Source organism: Netta rufina, assembly GCF_964035555.1.
Source record: "Netta rufina genome assembly, chromosome: 5".
Classification (NCBI taxonomy): domain Eukaryota; kingdom Metazoa; phylum Chordata; class Aves; order Anseriformes; family Anatidae; genus Netta; species Netta rufina.
The window spans coordinates 32901077-32927280 of record NC_140128.1 but is presented as its reverse complement, the minus strand read 5'-3'; the positions used below and the strand labels follow the sequence as shown (position 1 = coordinate 32927280).

Below are 26204 nucleotides of genomic sequence, written 5' to 3'. Positions count from 1 at the left end.
TGCACTAAGCTTTAGTATACTGGATGCTAATAAGCAATATAGGGCCAAAAGGAATAGCCATACCACAGAATACGCTGAGGATGCATTCCTGAAATGCATAACAGTTGCTGTTTCACAGAGTAAAGCTACTTTTCTCTTAAGAATTGGTGTAACAGATGATGTACACAAGGACTTCAGAAAGACACAGCATAAATACAAAGAAATAGCAGATACAAGGTGGAAAACCACAAAAATCACAGAAAAGCAGAACAGCTGAGGCTGGCAGGGAGCTGCAGAGGCCGCCTGGTCCAGCTCCCTGTGCAAACAGGGCCACCTGGAACAGGTTGCCCAGGACCACATCCCAGCAGATTTTGAAGATCTCAAGGAGGGAGACTCCACATGCAACCTGTGCCAGGGCTCCATCACCCACACGGCACAGGAGTGCTCCCCAGTGTTCAGACAGAACCTCCTGAGCTCCAGTTTGTGCCCACTGCCCCTTGTCCTGGCACTGGGCAACACCAAAAAGAGCCTGGCTCCATCCAGTGGTCCTTCCCTGGACTCAGTATGTCTATAACCAAGAACCAACACAGTTAACAGTGCGCTGTATTAAATGGTCAGCAACAGAACTCTGAAACAGCAGATAAATAATCTTAGGTACAGCCGCACTGTGCTGTATCTGTAACAAAATCGAGTTCTCTCATGACAATCAGGCCGGCATTCAACAGCAAACACTCAAGATGCCATCGAGTCTACTTGAAAGTATCTCAGTGTTCAAACATCAGTAAGACAGACCAGTGCACAAAGGCAAAGGTGCTTCGTGCAACTTAAAGCAGACTCGCTCCTCTCCAGAGGCTGCTGCTGCCCTGCCCTGTTTGGTGGCCCTGCAGCTCTGCTGTGCATGGCACCGGCTCTGTGAGGCGTTCAGCACACGGACCTCAGCAGCGCTCCAGAAGCTAACTGCTACCGCAGCCTCGTGCTCGCCTTTCAACGAAAACAAACAAGAAATGTTAACAGGATTAAAGGGGGAAAACATAAAAATGCGAACTGAATAGATGGATCGTAAAACACAAGAGGTAAAAGTATCACTAGGGGATAAACAGTCTTCCTGAAGTGCACGTGTGGAAAGCTCTCTTTGTAGATTTCCACAAGCAGCTTAACGGGAAGAAGCTAATGGGTTTAAACACTTTCTCTCGCTCACTCGGATGCACCCAAGAGGCACCCCAAGCGTGGTTTCACACAGCCACAGCCCCCCAGAGGGCCCTTCGCAGAGCCGGGGCCGGCCAAGCCGCTGGCGGCCGCTGCAGCGCCGAGCGCGCAGCGCCCTCAGGTGGCCGCCGCGGGGAGCGGCCCGGAGCCCGCGCTCGGGCTCTGACGGGGCGCGGGGCCGCCAGGCCCGGCCCGGCCCCGCTTCAGCACAGGGCAGGGCACGGCGGCGCCTTCCTGAGGGGAGAGGCAGCCCTTGTGGCATCCAACACCGCTTCATCTGATCCTGCATCAGATGCGGTTTTGCCTCGTGTATTCTGACTTCATTAAAGCAGTTAATTCTGGCAGCAGATAAACTAAGTGGATTTCACACACAGAACTATTAACTTTAACTCGGTCACCTTTTGGGGGATTCCCTGGTTGGTTTACTTTTTACGCCACAGAACTTTGTCTCAAATACCGACAGGCTGCCTGGCACACCGCACCAGAAAGCAAAGTGTGCTGCACACTTACATAGGCTTATCCACAAGACTTATGGACACGAGGAACTTGTTAAATTGCCCCTTCGTTTGTAGAAGGCCGTACTGCAATACCGCTCCGAAACATGACAATCCCTGAAGAACAACCTTTTATTTTATTGCAATATTTACACAGCACAGTGCCTCCAATTCCCCTCCTTTCAGGAGAAGAGTAAATACGCTGCGCAAGCTGGAAACCAGAGTTACCGTGATGCAATATGGTGAAATAATGAAGTGTGCTGGAAGGACACCGGCTCTAGAGAGCTTTCCATCCCTTATGCGCTCATTACCAGAAGGCAAGCCAGCATAGGCTCCAATTCATAGATCCCAAGAAACAAGAGCAAAGCAGGCATGACAACATGGCTAATTTATTGCAAGGCATTTGATTTAACTAGGAAAAGGCTATCAGAAGAAACCAGAAAGCAGTAGAAGAACAAGATGATAGCGCTTAATGGCATTTCTTATTAAAAGAACTTCAGAGATCCATTTCTGTCATGGGGTATTTGTAATCACTCCAGCAACCGTATGAACTTCAGAGTAATTCTGTTTGGTGACGCTGGTAGACAGCAGCTTCAAAGCAACATTCCTGTAACTCAGCTCCACTACAGCTAGCTGTAATTTCAACATAAACCCGATGGCTATCTTTCAGGAGCAATTCTCCCACCTCCTCTCCCAAGAAGTCTCTCATTCAAGTTGTGCTCTCAGTATCCCTCCTATTTTGCTAGTCTTGGTATCACTGTCATTCAAAACAGTTGATGGCTGTGCTTAGACTTTAAAAGAACATACTGCTTGCTGCCTAACCAAACCAGCTGAACTGTTACAATTTTCCCCCCTCCCGCTAGTAAAGCAGGCATATCTGGGACACATACTTTTTTCCCCAGACTGCCCAACAAATCACACAATTGGAATATTAATGCTGACATTTTTCATCATTATTCAAACCAGTGAGACTGCAGACAGAAGCAAGCATTTTCAATTGCAAAAACATGTAGTCACATTCAAAAAAACCTTCAGATTACACAATTCAAAGGCATAGTTCAAAAATCTAAGTGTACTCCTGATAAACTGATGAGACAAGACGATCTCCTGTGTTTTACATTTCAAAATTTGGTCTCTAGGCTCATTTAATAACCAACTCAGACTACTGACCAGAATTCTTACTTCAAAAATTCATTTTCACTACATGCTTACCTGACACTGCCTAGAAAGAAAGAAAATATCTTCTGTAAACACAGATATATATGTATAGTAACAAATTACATGTAAGTATATCACATACACATATATATTGATGACAATGTCTTCTGCATGCATTTCCTTCTGGCTTTATAAAGTTGCAAAGAGAGACCTGCCTTTCACTTACCTCTCTGTATCGCAATTGCCAAAGGGTATACGAAACGGCAGAGCAAGAAATTAGAACTTAATGGTAAAACTGTAACAGAACACTCAACAAGAAGGGATGGAGCAGAAAATACCTAGAACTATCTATTTGGTTTATATGCTCTTTAAGAATAGCTGTCAGTATAAATACTATATCAAGAACATATTCTTCTCTTAAAGGGAAAATACAAAACACATTTACGTTTCCCATTGACATGTCATATTTTAACAGTGAGTTGCTAATAAGAACCTCAGCACACTCTGGGTTGTTTAAGCTGTCCAGAATGATTATGAGTGATTGTGTTTTAAAAGTCACTGAACTGGAAACAAAGCTCTAAACACCGATTGCTACAATGTTAGCAGCTTCCGTTCAAAATAAAGTGACACCTATTTTGTTGCATATATACGTATGCAACACTTACACAGTGGGAAAGATCCATTCTCTCTATAAATCCAGAACATGTCACTGCAAACAAGATTTTTTTAATTAAAATTGGCATTTCTGAGCCTCCTACTGACTGACAGCCTCTCACTGCCTCCTCGTGAGATGGCTAAACTGGCTTCCAAGAGAGATGGTGGAAAGAAACAAAATCACTAAAATGCCTTTGACAATGCTCTGCTGGGGACAATATTAATAGGAAGAAGCTGCACAGTGAGGTAAGGAGAAAGAATAGGTGACTACTAGGAAGTCTTCCCTAATGATCACTCAAAACATCACAAATACCACAATACAGGAGGCCTTTTATTCCTAAACTTACAGGCAGGATGATCAGGCAGGACAATTTTAATCAGAAACCATATTGTTAAAAGAGAATGCAGAACGATGTCTGCAGTATAGCAGGTGTAACCTTCTTTGAATGCAAAAGTAGGATTGGAGGCTGGCTAGACCTCCAGCCTCCAGTTGGGAGGCTGGCTCTGCTCTCAGGAAAGCCAAAGCCTTATGCCTCTCAAGAAAAAAAAAAAAAAAAGAAAAAAAAAAGAAAAAAAAAAAAAAGCAAAGGCTCAAAGTCAAATCAAGCAAGAAAGACGATTTCCTTGGCCTGAACACTTTCGCCAGTTTAATGCAATGAGTTTACACCGACTGCCATCACTGTACCTTCAGGAGGCTCTTCCCGCAGATGAGGGGGCAGTTCTTCACTTGTTGTCTCAGTTTCATCTTCCACCATCTGTGTTTCTAAGCTAGGTCCCTGTAGAACAGAACAACAAGAGGAGGTAAATTGGAGAAAGTTCAGAAAGGAACCACAAAAATAATTACAGGATTAGATAATATGCCAGACGTTAAGCACACAAGGAGCTCACTTCAGCTGATGAAGAAAGCTGCTGGTAGATATGTTTGCAGTCTAATTACTTATAGAAGGAAAAAAAAAAAAAAAAAAAAGACTCCTCAAGTTAGTAAAGCTAGCAAGAAGAAGTATGAGGGTCTGAGTGGACTAAACCAGGAACCGAGTGGTGAAACAATTTCTAAATTATGTTTAATATACATAACGGAATTACCATTTCAAATCCCCATTTACAAAGGGTAGCAGCAGTTTTGCATCCTTTGGAAGTTTCAAGGAAAAAAATATGATCTTTGATTTAAGAGGATTCATCTGTGTCTTACCAACACTAGATTATGAAAAGCTGATGCCCCGTTGAATGCAGGAGAAGGTAAGATACGGGTTACATAAGTGGTATTACACCTCATTTTTCAGAGGAAGACAAAACAAACTTGTCTACAGTCTCCTAAACCAAACAAATCTGCTAATCACGTAGCTTTCTCCCATCAGTTCCATTTGTACTTGCATATATAACACGCTGAACAAACCTCAACTGGAAAACTACCAGACTGCCCTCCAAAGTTTTGCAATTTCACTCACCAGCCTCCAGGATCTTGGAAAAAGCCTGCAACGTTGCTTGTGTACAGATGTGACCTATCGGATTTGTTGACTTAGAGAGCACTCATTTGTATTTAAGGCTGCTGAACTAACTTTTCACACACAAAATTGTAAGGACTTGTGCAGCTTGGAGGTATAGTTGCTTTTGCAGTTTCACAGAATCAAAGAAAAACAGAAAAGGTGTGTCCCCCTCCCATTCCTTTTTTTTTTTTTTTTTTTTTTTTAAAGTAATGGCAGAAGAAACAGTAGGGATAGCTATCAATCTTTTTTTTTTAAAAAAAGAATCAGTTGTTTTCTTTTCAAATGCTAGTACAGTCAAAAGTAAAATCTGAAACATAGCACTCAAACAGTGCTTTTGGGCATTGAATACATGAATAAGTTTGTAGTCCAAGCCATCTGAAAATGCACAACAACATATGCAGCTGGAAGGTTACAGAAGCCAGCTTAAACATTGGTACATCAACAGCTTGCAAGATTTTGCTATCCAAACTCTGGGGGAAAAAAAGGGATCACAGTATTCAGTCTACACTATTTCTATATTTTTCAAACCCTGTGACTATAAAGTTTCACTCAACATTAAGTATTGAATACTTTCTGTTTCCAAACTTTGCATGTAATAAAGACTTCTTTTAATTTCTTCGTTTAAACAACTACATTACACCTTCATCCATTTCCCTTTCCTTTTGTTCAGAAAAATGGGCATGAAAATACACATCACCACACTGAGCTGAAGGGAAACAAAACAGGTACAAGTCTATAAGCACACAAGTCTATTGTGTCAGCACCATTGCTGCAACCTTGACTTTTGCCATTCATGACAGTGGAAGCTTTACCTAAGGCATAAACACTGAATCAGTATTTCTCCACATTTAAAAACAACTGATACCAATACCAGCTTTGATCAGAGCCCACTACATACCAATACAAGGTACGAGTTCAAACATTTTCATTCCTCACAGCAGCTCTCACAGAAAAGAAAAAGAGATATTTACCACAGAGCACAGATGAGAAAGCAGTAACTTAACTGAGATGGTCTAATCAAAAAATCAAAACCCAGGAATCAGTTTCAAATTTCAAGGTCTAGCCATCTCATCACTTCACCTGATGAACGTGATCTACATTTTAAGAAAGTGTAAAAAAAAAAAAAAAAAAAATCTGGACAGGAACAAATTGAATATAGAATATGTACTTGAGCAAGTTTCTACATCAACCACAGGCAATAAATATATCTCGATACGTTTCTTTGTTACCTAAATGGTACTGAGCGTGAGAGAATACAAGGATATGTTAGTACACCAAAACATTCATTTTCACATGAAAGATGTAAACAAGGCAGCAGTATTTGCATTGAAAACATTCTGGATCAGAATTGTAAGAAGTCCTATACTAGAAATAGTCTCACAAAGACCAAAATTATTTAACAATAATTTTGTTTAAAACAAACAAACAAACAAAAAACAAACACAAATTTAAAGAACCCTCCATGCAAGGCAAAGTCTGTACTAATTATACTACTTCCAGTGATTTAAAAAAAGCAGCAGACATTCACTGTGGATGAATTAACTTCTTCTGAGGAGTCAATAATCTCACTTTGCTACCATTAGACAAACCCTCTTAGTGGTTTATCCTTACAACAATTTATGATAGTGAAGCTCCCTTGGTTTATATCTGCTGTCGTTTACATAAATGCCAGGATGCAAAATGCTATCAGAAGAGAGCCATGGCATTATCTTTGTTTTTTTTTTTGAAATGCATGAAGTAGTCAGTGTTCACTAGCCATATGTCTCTCCAGTACAACCGTCATCATTGACAACTCTTATCCTGAAATAAATTTTTATCTTAGCTGAGGGTCAGCTGTAGCCCTGAACTAGCCCTAATACTAAACTAGTATTAACAAATCCATCTGCAAAAAAAAATCAGAACACTACAGACCACCACAAAGTCCATAGCTGAGATACTGCTTGCTAGCACTTCCTTCCAATTCAAAATTTTAGCACTTGCTACTTGAATCCCACAGAAGAAAAATATGCTGCCCAAGATTACTACTTTTATAGAACATTCTTAATAGCTAACAGAAGACAGAATTTTTGCAAAGAATGTTTTCACTACCGAAAAGAATTCATCACAACACAATATTTTGAACAGTATTAAGTAGTTTTGTATTTTTTTGAGAATTGTTCCAACAAAGAAATAATTTGCATTTATTTCAGGATTTAATATTTTAAAAAATAAAACACTGCCTGCAAGAAACCTTAAATCTTACTTCCCAAATGAAGTTGGAAATATTTTTTTTAAAGAATAAGCAAAATTCATATCTCATTGATATTTTAATCACATAAATATCTTGCCACTAATCTCTCTATATAGGCAGCTTCTAGGAGAAGCAGTCTCAAACACTTGTGTTTATCAGACATCAGTATATCAGTTTAATCACTGAGACCACAGAATAAGTTCAGTCTTAGTACTGAATTTCACTAAGTAATTAAAATGTAAAACAGTCAACAGTAGATGAGATGCTAGGTTTTAGTAGAATCCATATCTAGAGGTAATACTTAAGGTTCAAATGTTGACAGATGTTATTAAAAAGATTATAGAAGCTCTTTACAATGGCTTTGTATATTAGATTAGCATGCCCATTGCTTTTTTTTAGTTATATCTGCCGAATTCAGTTCACCAGGTCTGCTGCAAGTTTGGCAATATAATCACTAATACAAGAACCCACAATTCTGGCAGCGTGGTAATCTATGGCAACCAAAAATTCTAGGAAATTGTCTTGTAAGAAGATCTGTGACCGAGTGATAGGTAAAATTGTTGATCTTTTTGTTTTTATTTCAAGAATGGGGCATCAGTGAAGTCTGGTTTTTCATTCTTAAGAAAATTTGACAGATCTGAAAGGGAAGCATACAACCATGTAAGTTAATGGGCTGCAGCTAAGTAGCCATGCTAGTGTCCAGCAATTCCCTAACAACCCTCTTGAGCTCCACCCACAGCAGAATACATTCAGACGTTGCTTTTACTTTGAAGTTCCCCCCTAGCTGAATGATGCCCTTAAAAATACGCTTTACCTTTCAGTTAGCCCTGAAGCAGTCAGGCAGCTGGACTTGATCTTTGTAGGTCCCTTCCAACTGAACTATTCTATTCTGGAAGCATCTAGGAAGCAGGAAGATGCATTAACCGCTCAGAAATGTCAGTAGGTTATTAACTGTACGATATTCTTTTCATTATACAGGGCTTGTATAGCCTTTTAAATCGAGAATGTGGTTCAATTCCTCACTAGACCCATTGGAGACACACAGATTTAAACATGTATTATTACAGGAATAGGTTATGGCACAGAGCCTAGGAACATGCAATTGAAAAGAACCTCATTTTGCTGTCTTATTCTGTGTTCCAGAGAAGGCTATGTATTTATGGATCGAGACGATTGCCAGTATTGAACTAAATAAGTGCCACAAACTGGAGTGTAATCACGCGCATTTCAGATTATACCTCACGCTTTTCCCTGGGATACAATACTTGAGCATAAATCTGACCATGATTTCACTGTAAATATACCGAAAAATGTACCATAAAAGACTTTATATTTCACAAGTCCTGCAGTAAGCCCAGGTGATGACAGAAAGGAAGAAGGTTCCTACCCAGTGAGGGTGGATATTTTCCACAAGGTACTGAGCTATGTTGGTGACACGGGATCTGAGACATGCATTTATCATCATGTTTGTATTAACAAACGATTTCAGCACAATCACACAGCCTATGCTATCTCATTCTCAGTAGTATATTAAGAACTCAGAAAAAACAACCACCACAAGTACTTCAAGAGCAACTCCAACACCAGAGGATCATTATTGGTCTATTTTGCATTTAAGTCAACACTGACACAGGACGGTCAATGCAAATGCCCAAACGGGTAAGTCAGTGATTGAAATTGCTTAGCTTTCCAAAAAGTCCCTACAGACAATCTTCAAACAATGAGGAAAAACCCAGCAACCTCCCCAAGTATGCTTTTAGGCCTTTTGGATTCTATTTTTCTAGTTTACACTAATTATGGCATGTAATCTTAGACTGGAGACTGTCAACTGACCGTTCACTGAGCCAGGATCAAGCTACTGAGTAACCAAGAAAAACTAAGGCCAAACAAAGGTAAGGGGAAAAAATCATTTTTCACTGGATAGATTATTTTTTATTACTGAAATTTTATGAGGTTTGGGGTAAATATCTTCAAGTTTCCTTCAGTTTATGACTAGTAAGAAGACAATTTACTGCTGTTCCCAAACAAGGAGAGGCACATATCTTACGATTCTGGCCATGCTTGCCATTAATACTCAATTCCTAGAAAAATCCTAGGGTTTTCTAAATAAATCCTACACAAAAACAGACACGGCAAAAACAAAAACATCCCCCCCCTCACACCACACAACATGCACAAATAGTCTAATACTTTTCCCCATTATACAGAAATCTATTGGGAATCACTTTCAGCTGGCAGAACAGAAGCTGGAGAAATTGAAAGCCCATAACCATGGCTTCACCAGCAGGTTAGTATTTCAGTTCTTAGACTACCTCTTATTCAAGATTGCTGGCCAAACTCCAGCTGCTACTTTCTCTGTGCATTTTCAAGAGAACAATGTATTTATTTCATGACCTAGATCTTCTTATTTCCATTCTTGTTGCTGAACACTTTACACCATTTTTTTCTTTCTTACATTCATCTTCGTATTTATTCCCACTCTGCCCTTAAGCCTAAAACATCACTTCTCTCACTATTCAGAACAGCCTTCTTCCTAGCAAAGCCTTCCCTTAACAGCCCACAAGGTCATACCTCCTGCTTCGTTCTACGCCAATCTACAACTGCCAGCCTAAATCACATGTCCTCATTCGTGCCCAACACTGATGTGCAGATCTGGTATTCTGTGTAGGCACAATTCCAATAAAGCAATTTACCAGAAGAAAATTAATGGCAGTGCAGGCTTCACTGCTCCACATGTGATTTCACTTGCAAGCTCTCTCAGTACACATCCAACAGCTTTTTTTTTTTTTTTTTTTTTTTTTTTAATGTAGCACAATATATCTCAACTGATAACAAAGGATAAATGAACCTCTTTAGAGTTAAAAAAAACTTAGTGGATCTGTGGGATAAAAACAAGCAAAGTAATCCCTAATCACAGGACAGTTTGTGCTTTGAGAATTTAAAATGATACTTTTAAAGTACCTGAGTGAAAGCATCGACCATTTTTGCATTATGTTAAGAATGCTTACTGCATGCCCACAGGACTAACAATAATTGGTTTCCTCCACATTGCATGCTTTCCCTATTTCTAAAACCATAAACAAAACAGCTCCTCTCATCCCAGGTTTGTTTCTTATAAATAGGAGATGGTACATGTTATGATTAGGCTGAACGTGTGCAGATGACAAAAGACTTGTCAGATCCAGTAACATAACAGCTGAGCTTCATTAGGCTTTTCTACAATGACGTTATTAATGACAGTGTTAATTCAGGGTCTCTCCTTCATCCAACCACTGTAATGAAGCTCCCCAGAACTTATCTTTGATATTTCACGTTTAATCAAAATAGATTATGCCATCTTCCATATTTGAAAGCAACTTCAGAGCATCCTTTCTGCTTCTACTGAATTACACAAAGCCTCAGTTCATAAGGAAGCAAAACTAGCTTTTTGTTTAAAATCCTTTTCTAAAATTAGAAAGACACCATATAGGTAGTTCAACACGATGCCTCTCTTTTCCAAGGAGCTGATTGTCCACAGGTACTTCATTTCAGCTGAAGCACGTAACTAACCTACCTCCCCCCTCTACACTAGCGCTGATAATCATTTCAAACAGTAGAAACAAGCTTTGAAATTCATCACTACACCTTTTGCAGGCAGGTATTCGTTACAGCTGCAGGTTTTACTTCAGCAATGAACTTTCAGTATATTGCAGAATTAAGGCTTCCATTTATTTTTTCTAACTGCAACAGAAACATTCCAGTGCATCAGCCATCGTTATTGACTGCACACCCACACCTTATAGGTTTCCAAAGTTGGCCAGGGATTTTTCCTGTAGAGAAGAGAAAAATTGATCTGCAACCATAAACAGATTTTTTTTCCACTTTCCTGTTGGTTTAAGAGAGCCTTTTGATGGATGCTTTGCTTTTAATTCTACAAAACAAGGTTAGCTCATAATGAGAGCTTCTGTGCCAGGTTTCAGCCCAAGGGGAATTTGCGTTGCAGTTATAAATCCCCTAGAACATTAAAGGAAAGTACAGAAATAGAAATGCTGAGGATGACACTAGTGTAAAATTATAGCACTTTGTTCACAGTGTGCTGTAAGAAAGTACTAGAAAAGTTGCTTATATTACTTCTTGTTCTCTGCATTTGGGCAAAACCCTCAGGGATGCTATGATTTTACAATGTTTAATTTTGTCTTGACAATGGGACTGAACATGCCTGCAGAAAGAAGCAACGAGACAAGGTTTTAGTCTTGATTTGGGGTTAGCAACACTGAGTACTATTGTTCTCAGCAGAAGAATCAAATCCTCCTTCTCCGGTAGTAAAACTACTTCATACTGTGAGTAATCCCAATTAGGGTTTACTTGGCATAAGTAACTTCTCAACAGAGCTACTGACACCACAGTCTAGTGTCCATTTGGCACCAGTAAACTGTTTTATACGTTTTACCTTCACAACATGTGTGGGGCACATAGCATCGCTTAAACAGCAGAGTCAATATGATCTTGAAGGTCTTTTCCAACCTTAAAGATACTATGATTCTACTCAGTCAAACAGTTCAAACAGTTCTGGACTTTGAATTAATAATTGTGTTTAGTTTTGTCTTGATCAATAGTTCTTTTCCATCTAAATTTTACTAAATTAGTGTTACCACAGAAAGTGTTTTTCAACACAAAAAAAAAAAAAAAAACAAAAAACAAAAAACAAACACCTTTCTTCTGATCTTGTGCTAGCCCAGCCCATGGAACACTCCTCCCTCAGAGCAGGTTGAACAGTATAATCATCAAAAGGATACTGTGCATCTGTGCAAGAGCTGAAAAATCACCCAGAAAGATGCTGTATGATTTGCTGTCTATTCTGATTTGAACTACCACCTCCACAAGGAAGGGTATTACTTGACCAGAACACAGTTCTTATGGAAAAACCAGATGCACTGAATTGTGCTTGTTTGGAAAAAGGAAGTTACTTGGAGGCAAAGTGTCACTGCATCGTGTAATTCAAACATTAACAATCATTAAAGCTTGGGACAGGAAATACACACACAAAAGTCATTACAGAAACACCTGACGGACTCTGAAACAGGGAATACAGATGTGGAATGATGCAGGACCAAAGCATGACCCTGCATCACAACGAACCCATCTGAAATCAATTAATTACCAATAATGATATATGAAAAATATCAATCAACTCCTACTGATAACTGACCACTCACTAATTTAGGAAGTTTCACTGGGTTAGAGGAAGTCATCCTGCATCCTGTCAGTCATTCACTGTCTGTCAATGAAAAACTCACTCAGACAGTTGAGCTGATGAACTAAAAGCGAGTAACAACGAGACTTCATGACCTGCAGTTTTATTGTGCTTTCTACATAACAATTAGTGAAAGCAGGATAAATATTTTTCCTCCTGCCTGATCCTTGGCAGGTAGATATCATGATTAGTGCCAATTTTACTCAGACTAAAGAAACTAGATAGCGCACACTACAGAAAGAGTATTTTCCTCTTTCCTAGTGAGACGTGCAAGCATCACTCTAGAAAGCTGCAGACAGCACGAGGAATTTGTCTGAAATACAAATGAGAACTCCTCCGCTTACTAACACAGGCCTATATCAAAGAGGTCATTAATATTTTCGTAACCACACTACAGACAAAAAGAAAAGCATTTTTCCTGTTCTCAGTATAGTCGCAACTTCACATGCAGTATTCAAAAAAAGCCCATGGAGGGACCCATTAAGCAGTATTCTGTAACAGCGGTTTCCTATGGCCAACTTGAATTACATTACTTGCATGTATTTCCTTATCAGTGCACAACCACTGGTTTAGCTGTAATGAACAGAAATTCAACTAATTTTTCCAAGGGTTTTCACAGCTACAACATGGTAATTTCTGTGACAAAATTCAGATGCAAAGTACATAAGCATGTACCCAGCTTGACAAATCTGAACGCTCCCAACAAAGTCACAAGAGGCTCCACTGGAACAGTTTGAAACAGAAGTTGCCTTGTTCAAAATTTACAGTTTCATTTTTTAAAAAAGTAGACAAAAAATAATAATGCTGCAAATCCCCTTGAAGTTGAAGAGTTGTTCCAAATGCACCAAAACTCACTTTAAAAGCTGGCAATTGAGGTTTGTGTAAGTTATTTTATTCAGTCCAGAACTAATTTCTGTTTGGAATTTTCTTTCAATAGGAATTTCAAAACGTGTTTTCTGCAAATCACCAAACATTTTGGAATTAGCATTGAGCAAACAAGACAGGAGATTGTAATACGCTTATCACACATCTCTGCCCCAACGCTTCTGTTGACGGTTACATAGTAAAGGATCTCGTTCCTTGGGTCTGAGATCAGAACTCATTCGTAAGCTCTTTTAGCTCACAGCGTTGCTTGCTGTACTCTGCATTTGTTGTTGTAGTGCTTTAAAGGAGTAGCATTTCAATTAAATTATTTACTTACCCTACAGAACAAACACTACATCTCCTGGTACTACCAAGCTCTCCAATTTTACACCTAACCTGCATGCTTTCAACTTGACAGCCAGAAGCACTGCCAGCAATAATGTCCCTTTCATTTTAGGTGTCATAGAAATCTCATTTTCTTCCAAACTAACAGCAAGAAGCGTAATTAAAATCACAACTTGCTGCACACAAAATTCCAGCCAGAGTTACTTCACCCAGCAACAAAACAGCTGTCAGATAGAGACAACAGTTGATCATTATGACTGCAAACAACATTGCACCTGTTGACTTAAAAGGAAAAAATGATTCTGGTAGCAGGAATGGGTGCCTGTAATTTTTGAGGACCTGCAAAGCACACAGGCTCTCCCTCTAAACCGATCTTTACATGGAAAGGAAGCACAGGAGTTGTACTAGAACTTAGGCAGCTCTGCACAAGCGTTAAGATCATCAAGTTTGCTACAAAAAACACAAGCCTTCAGTGACTTCCAGTAAGTTCAACCAGCAACAACACATCTTTTGAAGAAACTGTTTAAGAGCTCTACCTCTGCCTTCACCTACACAAGCACGTAGCTTGCCCAGAACTCTGACAGCATGTAACCTCTTCCCATTTCTCTGAAATTCAGCTAAAACACTGGGAAAGGAAAACAGCCAGAAAATTTGTAAGGTTACTTACCAGACATGACCAATTGTAGGCAAATATTAAAGTCAGAATTATTTATAGTATTTGTACAGTCCATGGTCCCCTTTACTCTTCCTATCACTTACATTCACTTTCCTCCTGCTTTCTATAAAAAATTTAAGAGTACATGCCAGGAAAAAAAAAGACAACTATATACTCCATAAAAAGCAATACCTCTTGTCTGTTCTCCCTTTTATAAGCTGTTCCTTTCCCAAGTAGTTTTCATTTCAATTGTCATGAGCCAGAATCAGAGACATATAAGAAATGTTACACACACATCAGATTTTGACAAGACAGACCACGACACCCTTCAGATACGGATCTGTCTGTAATTACAAGCAAGATAAACATTTTCTTAGACTTCCCATAACTTTTGATTGGCCTTAATCTTCAAAATACCTGCCCTTTATCAGATCTGCCTACTTCAGGCATCAAAAGCAGTCAGAAAAACAGGACAACCATAGGCAGTAACTTCACATTCATTCTCTTAAATATATCTGCAAGAGTTTCTCAAAGGAAAATGTCTAACTATGACACCCTCTTATCCCAAAATACGTAACTCACAAGCCAAAGCACCACCAGCTTTCATCCTACTTTGCAGAACTTTTTAAATTCGAAAAAAGAGGGGAGCATCTACTTAAATGAAGTCACCTCTTTGAGCTTGCTTTCCCAAATAAGAACTTCAATACCACCTGACACCCTCAATGCCTTTTATTCCTCTGAATGCATTTAAAGAGTTAGAGCAGTGACAGGAACAGTGTTAGAAGCAATCACTGCAGCAGTTGCTGCACCAGACAGCTGTCAGGAACTATTCTAATGCCCTAATTCATTCACTAGTTCAAGATAAGGTGTAAAGAGGTTCTGTTAGTCAGGAGGCAAGCATTTCCATCTAAGACCAGAGACATTCAGAGCTGAGCTCCACAGAACAATACCAGAAACGTGTTGTGGAAAGGTAGTTGACAGTCTAATGGATGGGAACTAGGCCCTCTTCCCCCAGTTATCCACATCCCTATGAATGGAACAGCCCTCCTCACCTGACAGGCTCGCTACCCAGGTTTCTAATGAGGCCTGAGATGCATTTTCTTGCCATCAAGATCATCTGCCCTTGAAGGATAGTAAAAGCCCTTGGCATGTTCCTCACGTATCTCATATATTCCAACATACAGGAATTGTCCACCTTCAAGCTGATTGCCTCTCACTCCTGCCCTGCAGCACAGGGAACAGGGGCTTCAACCCATTTTATATTTTGTATAGCCTGAAAGGGTCCACAGATGCCACATGAAAGACCTGCCACTGCCTGAAAGAGAAGGGAACAGAAGCAAAGTAAACATTGAGATGATCTCAAATATGATCTCAAATCCAATCCAGTTTCAGAAGCACCTCAAGCTTTAAACTATGACTTTGGCATGCTGCTCTATTTCACTGTACCTTTTTTTAACAGGATACTTATTTTATTTGTTTGACTTAAAAATAAAGTACATCATGCTTCAGTTTCCTCAGCAACAATCAGACATTAGTAACAGATCCTGAAAGGATTATTTGCACAGCATAACTCCCCTGATGTTACCACTTCTCTTCATCTGCTTCTTCCTTCCCCTAAGTAGAAAAACAGTTACACAAACTAGCATTAGCTTTAGTTTGACAGCCCTGCATTCTCAGCAACTTGCTAACCAGCAACAATGAGAAAGACTCAGAAGAAATGCTGATACAAAATAACACACAAATTCAAATATATTTCCCAAGGCATAACAGCAATTAGGGAAGAAATAAGCAAGATGACTTTTCAAAAAGCTTGGTTCTGATGTTTACTTTCCCTGCATTGATCAACAATTTAAACTTTGCATTGATTTGTTTTAAAGTCCCACTAAGCTATTTGTGAGCAGGTCCATAAAAGGGATTCAGATCCAACTCCCACACCTCACGCTGCCCCCGTCACCCCCCACACCCCCATCCTCCTTTTCTCCCCCTTTTAAAAGAAAAAGAAAAAAAAAAAAAAAAACATTTTGATGCATTCCACGTGTTAATTAATAACATAATTATTTTCCCCCCACGCCCCCTCAGCTTCAGACTTTAAATCATGAATCTGAAATGATCTTACGTTGAGGAAACTGAGGCAACTACTACAGCATGAGGGGGTATATATGGAAAGAAATGCATGGTAAAATACGTTAGAAAACCGTGGAGTTTTTATGCGGAAAAGCTGACCATGGTACAAATAGATGATAAATGGTTAAAAACAAGAAAAAAGACTCTTCCCCCTAAATACACACACATTCCTCACAACCAGAGCACAACTCTACTCATACACTGCCATATTTTGAGCAAGCCCATCTAAAAATGTCATGAGCTTTCCCACTCTGGTGGGGCAAAAGAGGAATTCAGCAGAAGTAATGGGCTTAGCAAGAATAATCAGTGGTTTACTCTGCATGCCATAAAACAGAAGCTGAAAGAAATCTCTTCTTTTTTTTGGCCTCAAGCTGGATGTACTATTTAGCCAGCACTCTGAGGTTTTTGTTTTGCAAGATAAGTCAACAACTCACCCAAGGCTTGTTATATTTTGTTCCAATACCACACATATTTTTGTTATCACACACTATGTGAACTAACAAGCATTCAGAGAAGAAAAAAACACAGAATCCTTTACTACCAAGCTTTGAAACAAAGCCAAACAAAAAACAAAACAAAACAAAAAAAAAAACCACAACATTGTGTAGTAAGAAACTTACTTTACACATATATTTCTTTCATATGCTTGGAAAATGTCCCTTTTCTTTCACCTGTTAACTGCACAGACAGCATACAAATACTTAACCAAAGTTACCAACACTTGCATTGCCCAGAAGCCAAAGTCTTCATGAAGTGAGGAACTTCTAATTCCCACTTACTTTACCCAGGCTTGCAGAAAGGCCTGAGCCAAAATTCTCTATTGTGACAAGTGCAGGCCACAGGTATGTACGGTTTCTGCCTCAAAGAACTTGTAACGTTGTTGATGGATAAAATCTTCGGTTAGACAAATTCAGAAGACAAAGAGCACCCGGTATGCCTCGCGTTTTAGACTGATTAATGAAAGGGAACATAAAGTCATACACTTGCAAACAATACAGATGCAATATGATAGAAAGAAGAAGAGAATACCACAGCAATACTCTTAAATCGTTTTTGCAATGTAATCCCACGTTTGACTCCTAAAGATGCAAACCTTTCAATTGAGAGCTAACACATTACAACTTTAACAACCCAGTCTCAGCATCCACCTCCACCACGGCACCAAAGTTCAAAACGACTGACTCCAACCCTGCTCAGCCCATCCTAACCTAGGGGCTTTCTGCAGCAGAGTAACCAGAGGGCTGCTGGTCCCTTCCACGCTCCCAGGGCCTGAGAGAGCAGAAACGCAGGTGGAGGCGTGAGGCTGCGTTATTTCTGGAGGCACACGGAGGGCACAGAGCCCCACAGCTGCTGCGGGTGTCAAACTGCCTGGAAGATTGTATTTGCGTGAGCTCAGAAACCGGGGGAAAGCGGGACGATTTCCCTGCAGATACACAAACCCTAAAAGCGGAGGGGAGCAGCAGTGGGCCACCTCACTTCCAAACCGGCTCTCATCCCAGCAGTAAATAATTCACTCTATTTTTTTTTTAATTATTTTTTTTAACGGAACCCTTATCGGGGGATGCTCGGAAGAAGCGGCACCGCATCCCCCGCGAAGTCAGAAGCTTCTGGAAGTGGTACTCGGTCAGGACAGCGAACGAGGAGCACCTCGGACCACGCCGGCCTGGCGGGGGTCGGCGGACACCGAGCCCCGCTTGCGGGCCCCCCGCCCCCCGCCTCACCTTCATGCCGCGTCTCCCCGCGCACCGCCCGCTAGGGATGGAGGGCGGGCGGCCGTCGTCGCCGGCTCCTTCCCCGTCTCCCCCGGCGCTGCTGCTCCGGCTCCTCCCGCCCGATGTAAACACACACCGAGGGAGGGCCGAGGGGGGGCAGCGCCATGGCAACCCCGGCCGGAAGAGGAAACGAGGGGGTCAGGGGCCGCCATTTTTGGGGGAGGGGGGGTCGGGATGCCTCCCCTCAGGCACCCCGCCATTGACGTTGAGCATCGTTTGCGTTGTGACAGTGAAGCCGTGGTGGTTGGTGGTGACAATAAAAGAGCAGCACTGGCACGTCGAGTTTTCTTTCTTGTGTAACGCTTTAAGGCAATCATCAGGAACAATCATACGTGTGGATAGAAGGGTGCTACTGCTAGCAAATGGCTTGATGCAACAAATGACAGTCAAACAAACAACAAAAAGAGCAATCATTTAAAGTAATGATTCCTGGAAGCAGAGGATAAAATAACGTTAAGCAAATTATGATGAGTTTCACTTTCTCTAATTCAGCATTATTCCAGTGGTGAATATTGAGTTAATGTTACATAGAGAAGCTGTTGAAACTAGGGCAAAATATTTTGACCTTCAGATTTGGTCACAATACATTCCTGAACCTTTTTTTTTTTTTTCCCCTCCAAGAAAATACAATACAGTTTCATAAAAGTTACCATTCTGAGTGTAGGTGTGTGTGTGAGAGACAGTGATACTTGGGCATAATTTTCCCTGGGTAGACTAGAAGGCACACTTTTCAGATACAGCATAACATGACAGTATCTCCCTGTCACGCGTGCTAACATTAGGAGATGAGATTGCAGCACTTTTTGCCTGTGCTGGTGACCAGGCACTGGCTGGAAAGTAAGCATCTGGTCAACAACTGAGATACCAAATCTCAGCCCTGTAATGATAATGCTTTCCCTTGGTTCTACCTTAACATATTTAAATAAATACTGATCATCATAAAGTATTCAGGTGGACAGAAGCATTAATACAGAGATAATCAATTTTTCTTAAAAATGACTGCAAGGTTCTATTTCACCTTTACATCCTAGCCACCCCAGTGCATGTGACTGGTATCATGAAGGAGAATTAATGACTTGTTACCCATTTACTTCCATAATATTTTCAGACACTTTCCTCTGCCATGTACTTGCCCTGGGTGAAATCTGAATAGCTTTCACATTGCTGGCTGTTAAGATGGAAAATGCAGCATAAGATAAAGGCAAGTATAGTGTGATATAAGACAGGAAATGAATAAACAGTATTAATTCATTGTAACAAGTAGTAATGTTATGGCCCTATAGTTGTTTTGTGCTGTGTTCTAGTAGAAAGGAAATTATTTCCAGACAATGTAACTGCTGATTAGCACAACCTACCCTGAATTTGTTTATTTTTGTATGCCTGTGTATCTATCACAGCAACATTAAACTCCTTCCTAACTTGACACTTACAACACCCCCAGATGGCAGGGAGGTACTTGCTGCATCAGGTAGCTGGACTCCAACAAATAATTCATAAAATTCTTTGAAAAGGAAGTTGATTTCTGAAGGTGTAAAGGTGACTAAACCAAGAGAAGTTACATAGCTACAGCTAGAACTATGTAGAAGTTACATAGCTATCAGTTGCCTGAACAACACCATTCATCAAAATCTGAATGAGGTATCTGATGCCACAGAAAACCTTTGTGGCTGAGCAGGGAGCATCACTTAGTCTCTCACATCCTGAGCTGGTAATACCCTCACTCGGGAACTTTCTCCTTTTAAATACCTACCCCTGTTCATTTTAGAACTTCAATAAATCCTAATGGTATAACAAGAAATGCCTGGGCTATCTGGTGATTCAGCTGTGTCAGTGGAAGCTACAACTCATAACAGTAAAAAGTAGTGTTCAGAGGTCCGTGAGCCTCTCCTACATGCCCTCTCCTGAGAAGAGCCTCTGACACTCAAACTGAAGAATGTGGAATGCCAAATGCTCAACATGCTCTTGGAGTTACTCCTCTGTGAGGATTTCAACATTTCCCATTGCATTTTAGTGTTAGTTGTGAGGTGTATGGGTGTGTTTGAAAGCAAAAGAAAGGCCCAGTGTTGCATGAAATAAAGATAAGCCGTGGCTCCCTCTGGACAGATGGAAGTCTTACTGTGAAAGACAAGATGATATAAAAACAGCGATAAACTCAACTGTAACCAAGTGACCAGCACATTTTTTGAACACTTGTTTAGGGGATGGTAACAATATAAAATGTTTAATAAACAGTTTTATTTGTAACATTTGTTGTAACTGATTTTGACCTGTTATTGCTTAATTTTATGCATGCCATGTGGGTCTTGCAGATGGAAAGGAAGAGATTTTGACATTTCTAACTAATCTATTACACTCCCCATGTTTAAAGCAGAGTCAGTGACAGCAGACTATTAAAAATGCATACTTACAACAGTTCTACTGCACAAATTAATGCAAGAACCAATATTTAAGAGCATTTGGAATCTAAAAATAAGGAAATATTTTTCTATGTCTTTTCAGTATCTGCACTAGAGAACAAATTTGATTAATAAAATATCACATAAATAAGGGTAATGCAAATGTTGTGCACAAAAATATACTTGTGACTGAATACTTACACTGTATCATAGCAGGGAGAATGGAAAATATACAGCCCAAAAGATATTTTAAGAAATTAAAAGATATATATATAAAGGATATTCAACTAGCTTTTTTCAATGTCCGAGCTGAAAGGCAAATTATAAAGAGCACAAACATGTTCATTAAAACAGTGAAATTATTCCCACTTTACAGATAACGGCTTTTAAGAATGCATTACTTTTAACCTCAAAGCTATTTCCTTCACAGATATTGGACAGATGAAGAGTACTGTAATTTTTCTTTTATGGAGGCATTCACTGTTTCTCTAAGCTTTCTGGTTAAGTCACACCTCACAGGTGCATGCATGAAGAAACAGTATAGTAGCTCTGCTATGAAGTACCAAGAAAGTTTGGAAGGTATTTGTGTATCAGACAATGGTGGGGACCAGATCTGGGGATGAGATAGAAATAACAAACATACATAGATGAGGAAAATAAACCTGTAGGAATGTTTTCTAATAATTGTCATTGTCCAAAAGCTTTAAATTGGTTGAATTCTTGAAAGGTAAGTAATGTAAACTCAGGTTGCATCACTGGATTTGAAGCAGTAAGATAAACTTGCACCATTGCAGAGCCTCAGTCACAGTTTAAATCGGCACTGCCTCTAACTTGACAAGAATGAAAGAGAAAAGCATATCTTTATACCTTGGGGTCATGTTTCTGTTAGTCATTGTGAGGAAAATTCATACAGAGCCTGTTAAAATAAATAAATAAATGAAAGAAAAAAGAAAATTACCTTAAAGGCAAAATTGCTATCATAGATTTTAATCATATCGACAGATAAAGAATATAGCAATCAGGAAGACTTTTCTTGACATTAATGTTATTTAAATTTGCTTTTCTGAGATCTCTTCTTTATGCAGGACTTTTCTAAATCTAGCGCCGTGACCTCTGACTGCACTATTTACTTCAGCTGCATATAGACTTATTACATATAAATGCCAGGATCCGGATCCTCACTCCCTATTCAGGTCAAGGCCTGGGCTGAAGGTTTGGGCTTTAATTTAGTTATATGCCTACATTGCTGTTTCCTGGCAGGTCATGGGAAGAAGATTGGCTGGCTTGGAGGAGTTTCTGTACACGTGGCTTTTAGGCTGCAGCTAAAGTGTTCCTCTAGATCTGGAAGTTTGGAGAGGGTTGCAGTCTCCAGGCGCAGCTACAACCACATATTAGTCTGGCGCAATGGGTTTGTGTGTTCCTTGCACTAGCTGTTCCTTCACCTCCTCTTCACATACAAGGACGCGCGTCTCTTTCATGCTCCTTCATGAGTAAACAAGCCAGGAGAGATTAAAGCCCCTTTCTTCAGGTCAGTAAAATCCCCGCCTTTGGTTTCAGTGAGAATTCAGGCCCTAACAACTCAAGTGTCTTCTGGACAGTGGTTCTTCTGGGTAGGATAATTTCATTTCCCAGTCCTGACTGCTTTGGATGAGATGAACATAGCAAACAAATGTAAACGGAGAAAAACCTGTGGGAATGTTTTCAAAGAATTCTCATAGTCCAAAAGCTTTAAATTGGTTCAATCCCTAAAAGTTAATTAGCATAAACTCAGGTTGCATCATTGAATTTGAAGTAGTAGGATAGACTTGCACCATTGCAGAGCCTCAGTCGTGGATTAAATTGGCATTGCATCTAACTCTACAAAAGAAAGAGAGAATCACACCTTTCTACTTTGTCAACTACTTGCAGACCTAGAGAGAAAAAAAATGTTGTTAATTAAAAAGCAATGTTGTTTTAAGGCATTTCACCAAATATGTAACATTTGGTGGAAACCAGAAAACAATTGAAAGGGAAAAAGAAACAGTAGAAGGTACTTGCATGGCCATCTAGGAATTTTGCTATGGCAATTCTTACTGTGGTAACCAAGGGCTGTAGGAGTGTCTTGCAGGGGGTTTAGGACCTATCACCCACCTATATTCTGATTCCTATAGGATTCCTATATCCTATAGGAATCACTTCACCGGCCAAGTCCCTCGTGGCAGATTGGAACCACGGTTAGAAGACCTCCACACTCACTTCGGAACTAAGTTCCGTCTCAGTTACACTCCTACACACACAGGCAACCAGATCCCACTGAACCGAACGGTATACTCCTTAAACACTTACAACTCCGTTGTCTTCGTTCAGATCTTCGCGTGCAGAATTACAGGCAAAATACAGTGCTGCAGCTGGCAAGGGAGCTCATAAAAAAAAAAATCAAAATCTTTGCTTACCTTTATTCAGGTTCAAGATGGCATTAGTCCTGACCTGACTCGAACAGGAGCCACCAAATGGTGGGGCGCCTCTCCTAGATCAAACCAGAATTCAGGAACCAAAGCCATCCCAGAGGAGCCCCAAGTTGTTGTAAATGTCTCAGTCTTCAAAACAGGACTATAATCAAAGTTTACAATTTATTAAAGGAATAGAGGTAAGCAAACAGTGCTGGGTGCGCCAGCAGTCTCTGCTCCACCCAGACTCACACCAGTTACATCAAGCAGCTGATTTTTATGCTCCTAGGCTAACACATACTCATTACTACTCCTAAAAAACCAGAGGGCTATTATAATTAGTTTCCGGAATCCAAACCCTCCTACTGGAGCATGCGTAACAGTGTCCAGTGGTCCCTCTGGGGGTCTCTCATGCTGAAGGCTCATAGTCTTCCTCCCTCTTGTCCTTCTCCTTTGTCCAGCTTGGCTGTATGTCAGAGACTTGTGCAGTGTCCCCTGCAAGCTTTGTCTTTTAGTCGTTCTTCAGCTTTCCCCATCTCCTTAATCTCCTGGCTGGATACCAGACACTTGCGTAGTGTCCCATGCAATAGTCATAATAGTTAGCAGCTATTCTGAACCCCCCCGCAGATATCAGAGACTTCAAGGAAAAGCCTACAGATACATTTCCCTTCAAGCTCTCTATTGACACAAATTGCTAAAACATTCCTTTGCAAGGTACAAGAACTACATACATATACATTAACCACTCTGTTTTTCTTAGACTTGTGCTTATACAAGGGTCTGTAGGACAGAAGATAACATTCAACATACCATGCAGCCCTAGCATTGTTCCGTATTGACACGAATCAGATGAACACATTTCACGCTACTGTCACAATACAGGGAAAAACTTCTGAGCTCTCCCATAGGATTGTCTGAGGGCTCCTCAGAGAAGGTAGCGTTCCCAATCCCACGTCCAGTATCTTCTTCTTGCATCCCCCCGGGGTAACTGTACCTGCTGCTCCCCTAAAGTGCCTGTGCACGGAGCATGGGAAATAAACAGGATGAGCTCAAGGTCTGTGTTCAGTCGCGGGGCCACAACGTCGTTGCAATCACTGTGACGCAGTGGGACAGCTCGCATGATAGGAACGAAGTCATACAGGGCTACGTCCTCTTTAGGAGAGACAGGCTGGGAAAGAAAGAGGGTGAGGTTGCCCTTTATGTGAGGGAGCAATTAGAGTGTACCCATATCCAGCTGGGGGAGGGTGATGGACAGGTGGAGAGCTTGTCAGTACAAAAAAAAAAAAGGGGAGGCTCATATGGGAGAAACAGCATTGGGGGTCCACTACAGGTCTCCAGATCAGAAGGAGAAAAACAATAAGACTGGAAGAAAGAAAATATCACATCAGTCTTCAAGAAGGGCAGGAAGAAAGATCTGGGAAACTACAGATAAGTCTCACCTCTGTTAATGGAAAACGTAACGGAGTAGCTTGTACAGGACACGATCTCCAAGCAGAAGCGCTGGGGACCAGCACACCCTCTGAAGAAGTCCCTTCCAAACAAGTCCTCCACCTCCCCAACCCAATTCTAACTTTTTACCCCAAAGTACTTACCTGCCAGCTTCTGAATTTGACTAACTGACAAACAACTTCACAGGGAAGTAGCACAACCAGGGTTTTCCTGTTCCGAGTAGTCACCGCCGATGTTACTAGCTCATAGATTCTCCAAAACTGTTTCTCAGAGATAGCAGAATACACGAAGAAAAAGTCATCTATCTTGGAACACTGAGTCCATTTCATCAGGACAGTAGAAAATAGAAAAGCACCCTAAGTAACCTGAACCTCAAACTCCTCTGGAGTGGCAAGTCTTCACCTTCCTCCTCATGCTTCCTATATAGCAAAGGTCAAATGATCCCCACCTGGCAGATTTCACTTCACATGTTTGGAGTCATGAGACCTTGTGGAATAGGCTCAACAAGCTCGTTTCAATGTTTAAGGTTCAATTGCTCCTCATTGGTTAAGGTTTAAGGTTCAATTGCTCCCTATTGCTCCTTATTGCTAAGAGAAAGAACCTGACAAGGGGCTCAGTGGTTAGAGTTGACCTAATTAATTAACTACAAAAGGCACGTTAGGGTCATATTTCTGCTAGTCATTCTGTGAGGAAAATTAGTACAGAGCCTGTTAAAATAAGATCAATAAACATAAGTAAAAGAAATAAATAAAAGAAAAAAGAAAATGACCTAAAAGGCAAAATTGCCATCATAGATTTTCATCTGTCTAGTCACGACAGATAAAGAATATAGCAATCAGAAAGACTTTACTTGACATTAATGTTGCTTAAATTTGCTTTTCTGATATCTCTTCTTTATGCCGGACTTTTCAAAATCTAGCGTCATGACCTCCGACTGCAGTATTTACTTTGGCTGCATATAAACTATCACGTATAAGTGCCAGGATCCAGATCTTCACTCCACATTCAGGTTAAGGACCGGGCTGAAAGTTTTGGCTTTAATTTGGTTACATGACTACATTGCTGTTGTTGTGGTTTCCCCCAGCCGGTAGCTAAGTACCACACAGCTGTTCGCTCGCCCTCCCCCCTCCTTCTCTGGGATGGGGGAGAGAAATAGGAAAACGAAGCCTGTGGGTCAAGAGAGAGACAGTTTATTAAGACAGGAAAAAAAAATATAATAATAACAATAATAGCACTGCTACTACTAACGTGTACAGAATAAGTGATGCACAATGCAATTGCTCACCACCCGCTGACCGATGCCCAGCCTATCCCCAAGCAGACGGCCCCCCCCATCCCAGCTAGCCACCCCTATATATTGCTCAGCATGACCCCATACAGTATAGAATGCCCCTTTGGCCAGTTTGGGTCAGCTGTCCTGGGTCTGTCCCCTCCCATCTCCTGCTGCAGCCCCAGCCTGCCCGCTGGCAGGACGGAGCAAGAAGCTGAAACATCCTTGGCTTAGAGTAAGCACTGCTCTGCAACAATTAAAACATCAGCGTGTTCATCCTAATCCACAATATAGAACCCTACCAGCTCCTAGGAGGAAAATTAACTCTATCCTAGCTGAAACCAGGACAGCTGTTTTCTGGCAGGTCGCGGGGAGAAGATTGGTTGGCTTGGGAGAGCTTCTGTGCACATGGCTTTTAGGGTGCAGCCAAAGTGTTCCTCTAGATCTGGAAGTTGAAGATGGTTG

The 26204-nt window shown here is 40.7% G+C and overlaps 1 protein-coding gene across 2 annotated transcripts in view; it reads right to left on the bottom strand.

Moving 5' to 3' along the window:
• Window positions 1–18274, bottom strand: part of LOC311209989 (transmembrane protein 263-like) — a 187694-nt gene extending 169420 nt beyond the window's left edge. Inside the window, exons 1-3 of one of the 2 annotated variants that reach the window (XM_084287643.1) lie at window positions 18148–18235; window positions 8020–8104; window positions 4177–4267 (exon numbers count right to left, since the gene is read on the bottom strand). In XM_084287643.1, coding sequence (XP_084143769.1) covers window positions 4177–4246 — 70 coding nt within the window. In that variant the 5' untranslated portion in view covers window positions 4247–4267; window positions 8020–8104; window positions 18148–18235. Of the gene's footprint in view, window positions 1–4176; window positions 4268–8019; window positions 8105–18147 lie in introns of both variants that reach the window. The other variant, XM_084287642.1, reaches the window with a different exon arrangement.
• Window positions 18275–26204: the final 7930 nt, after the last annotated feature.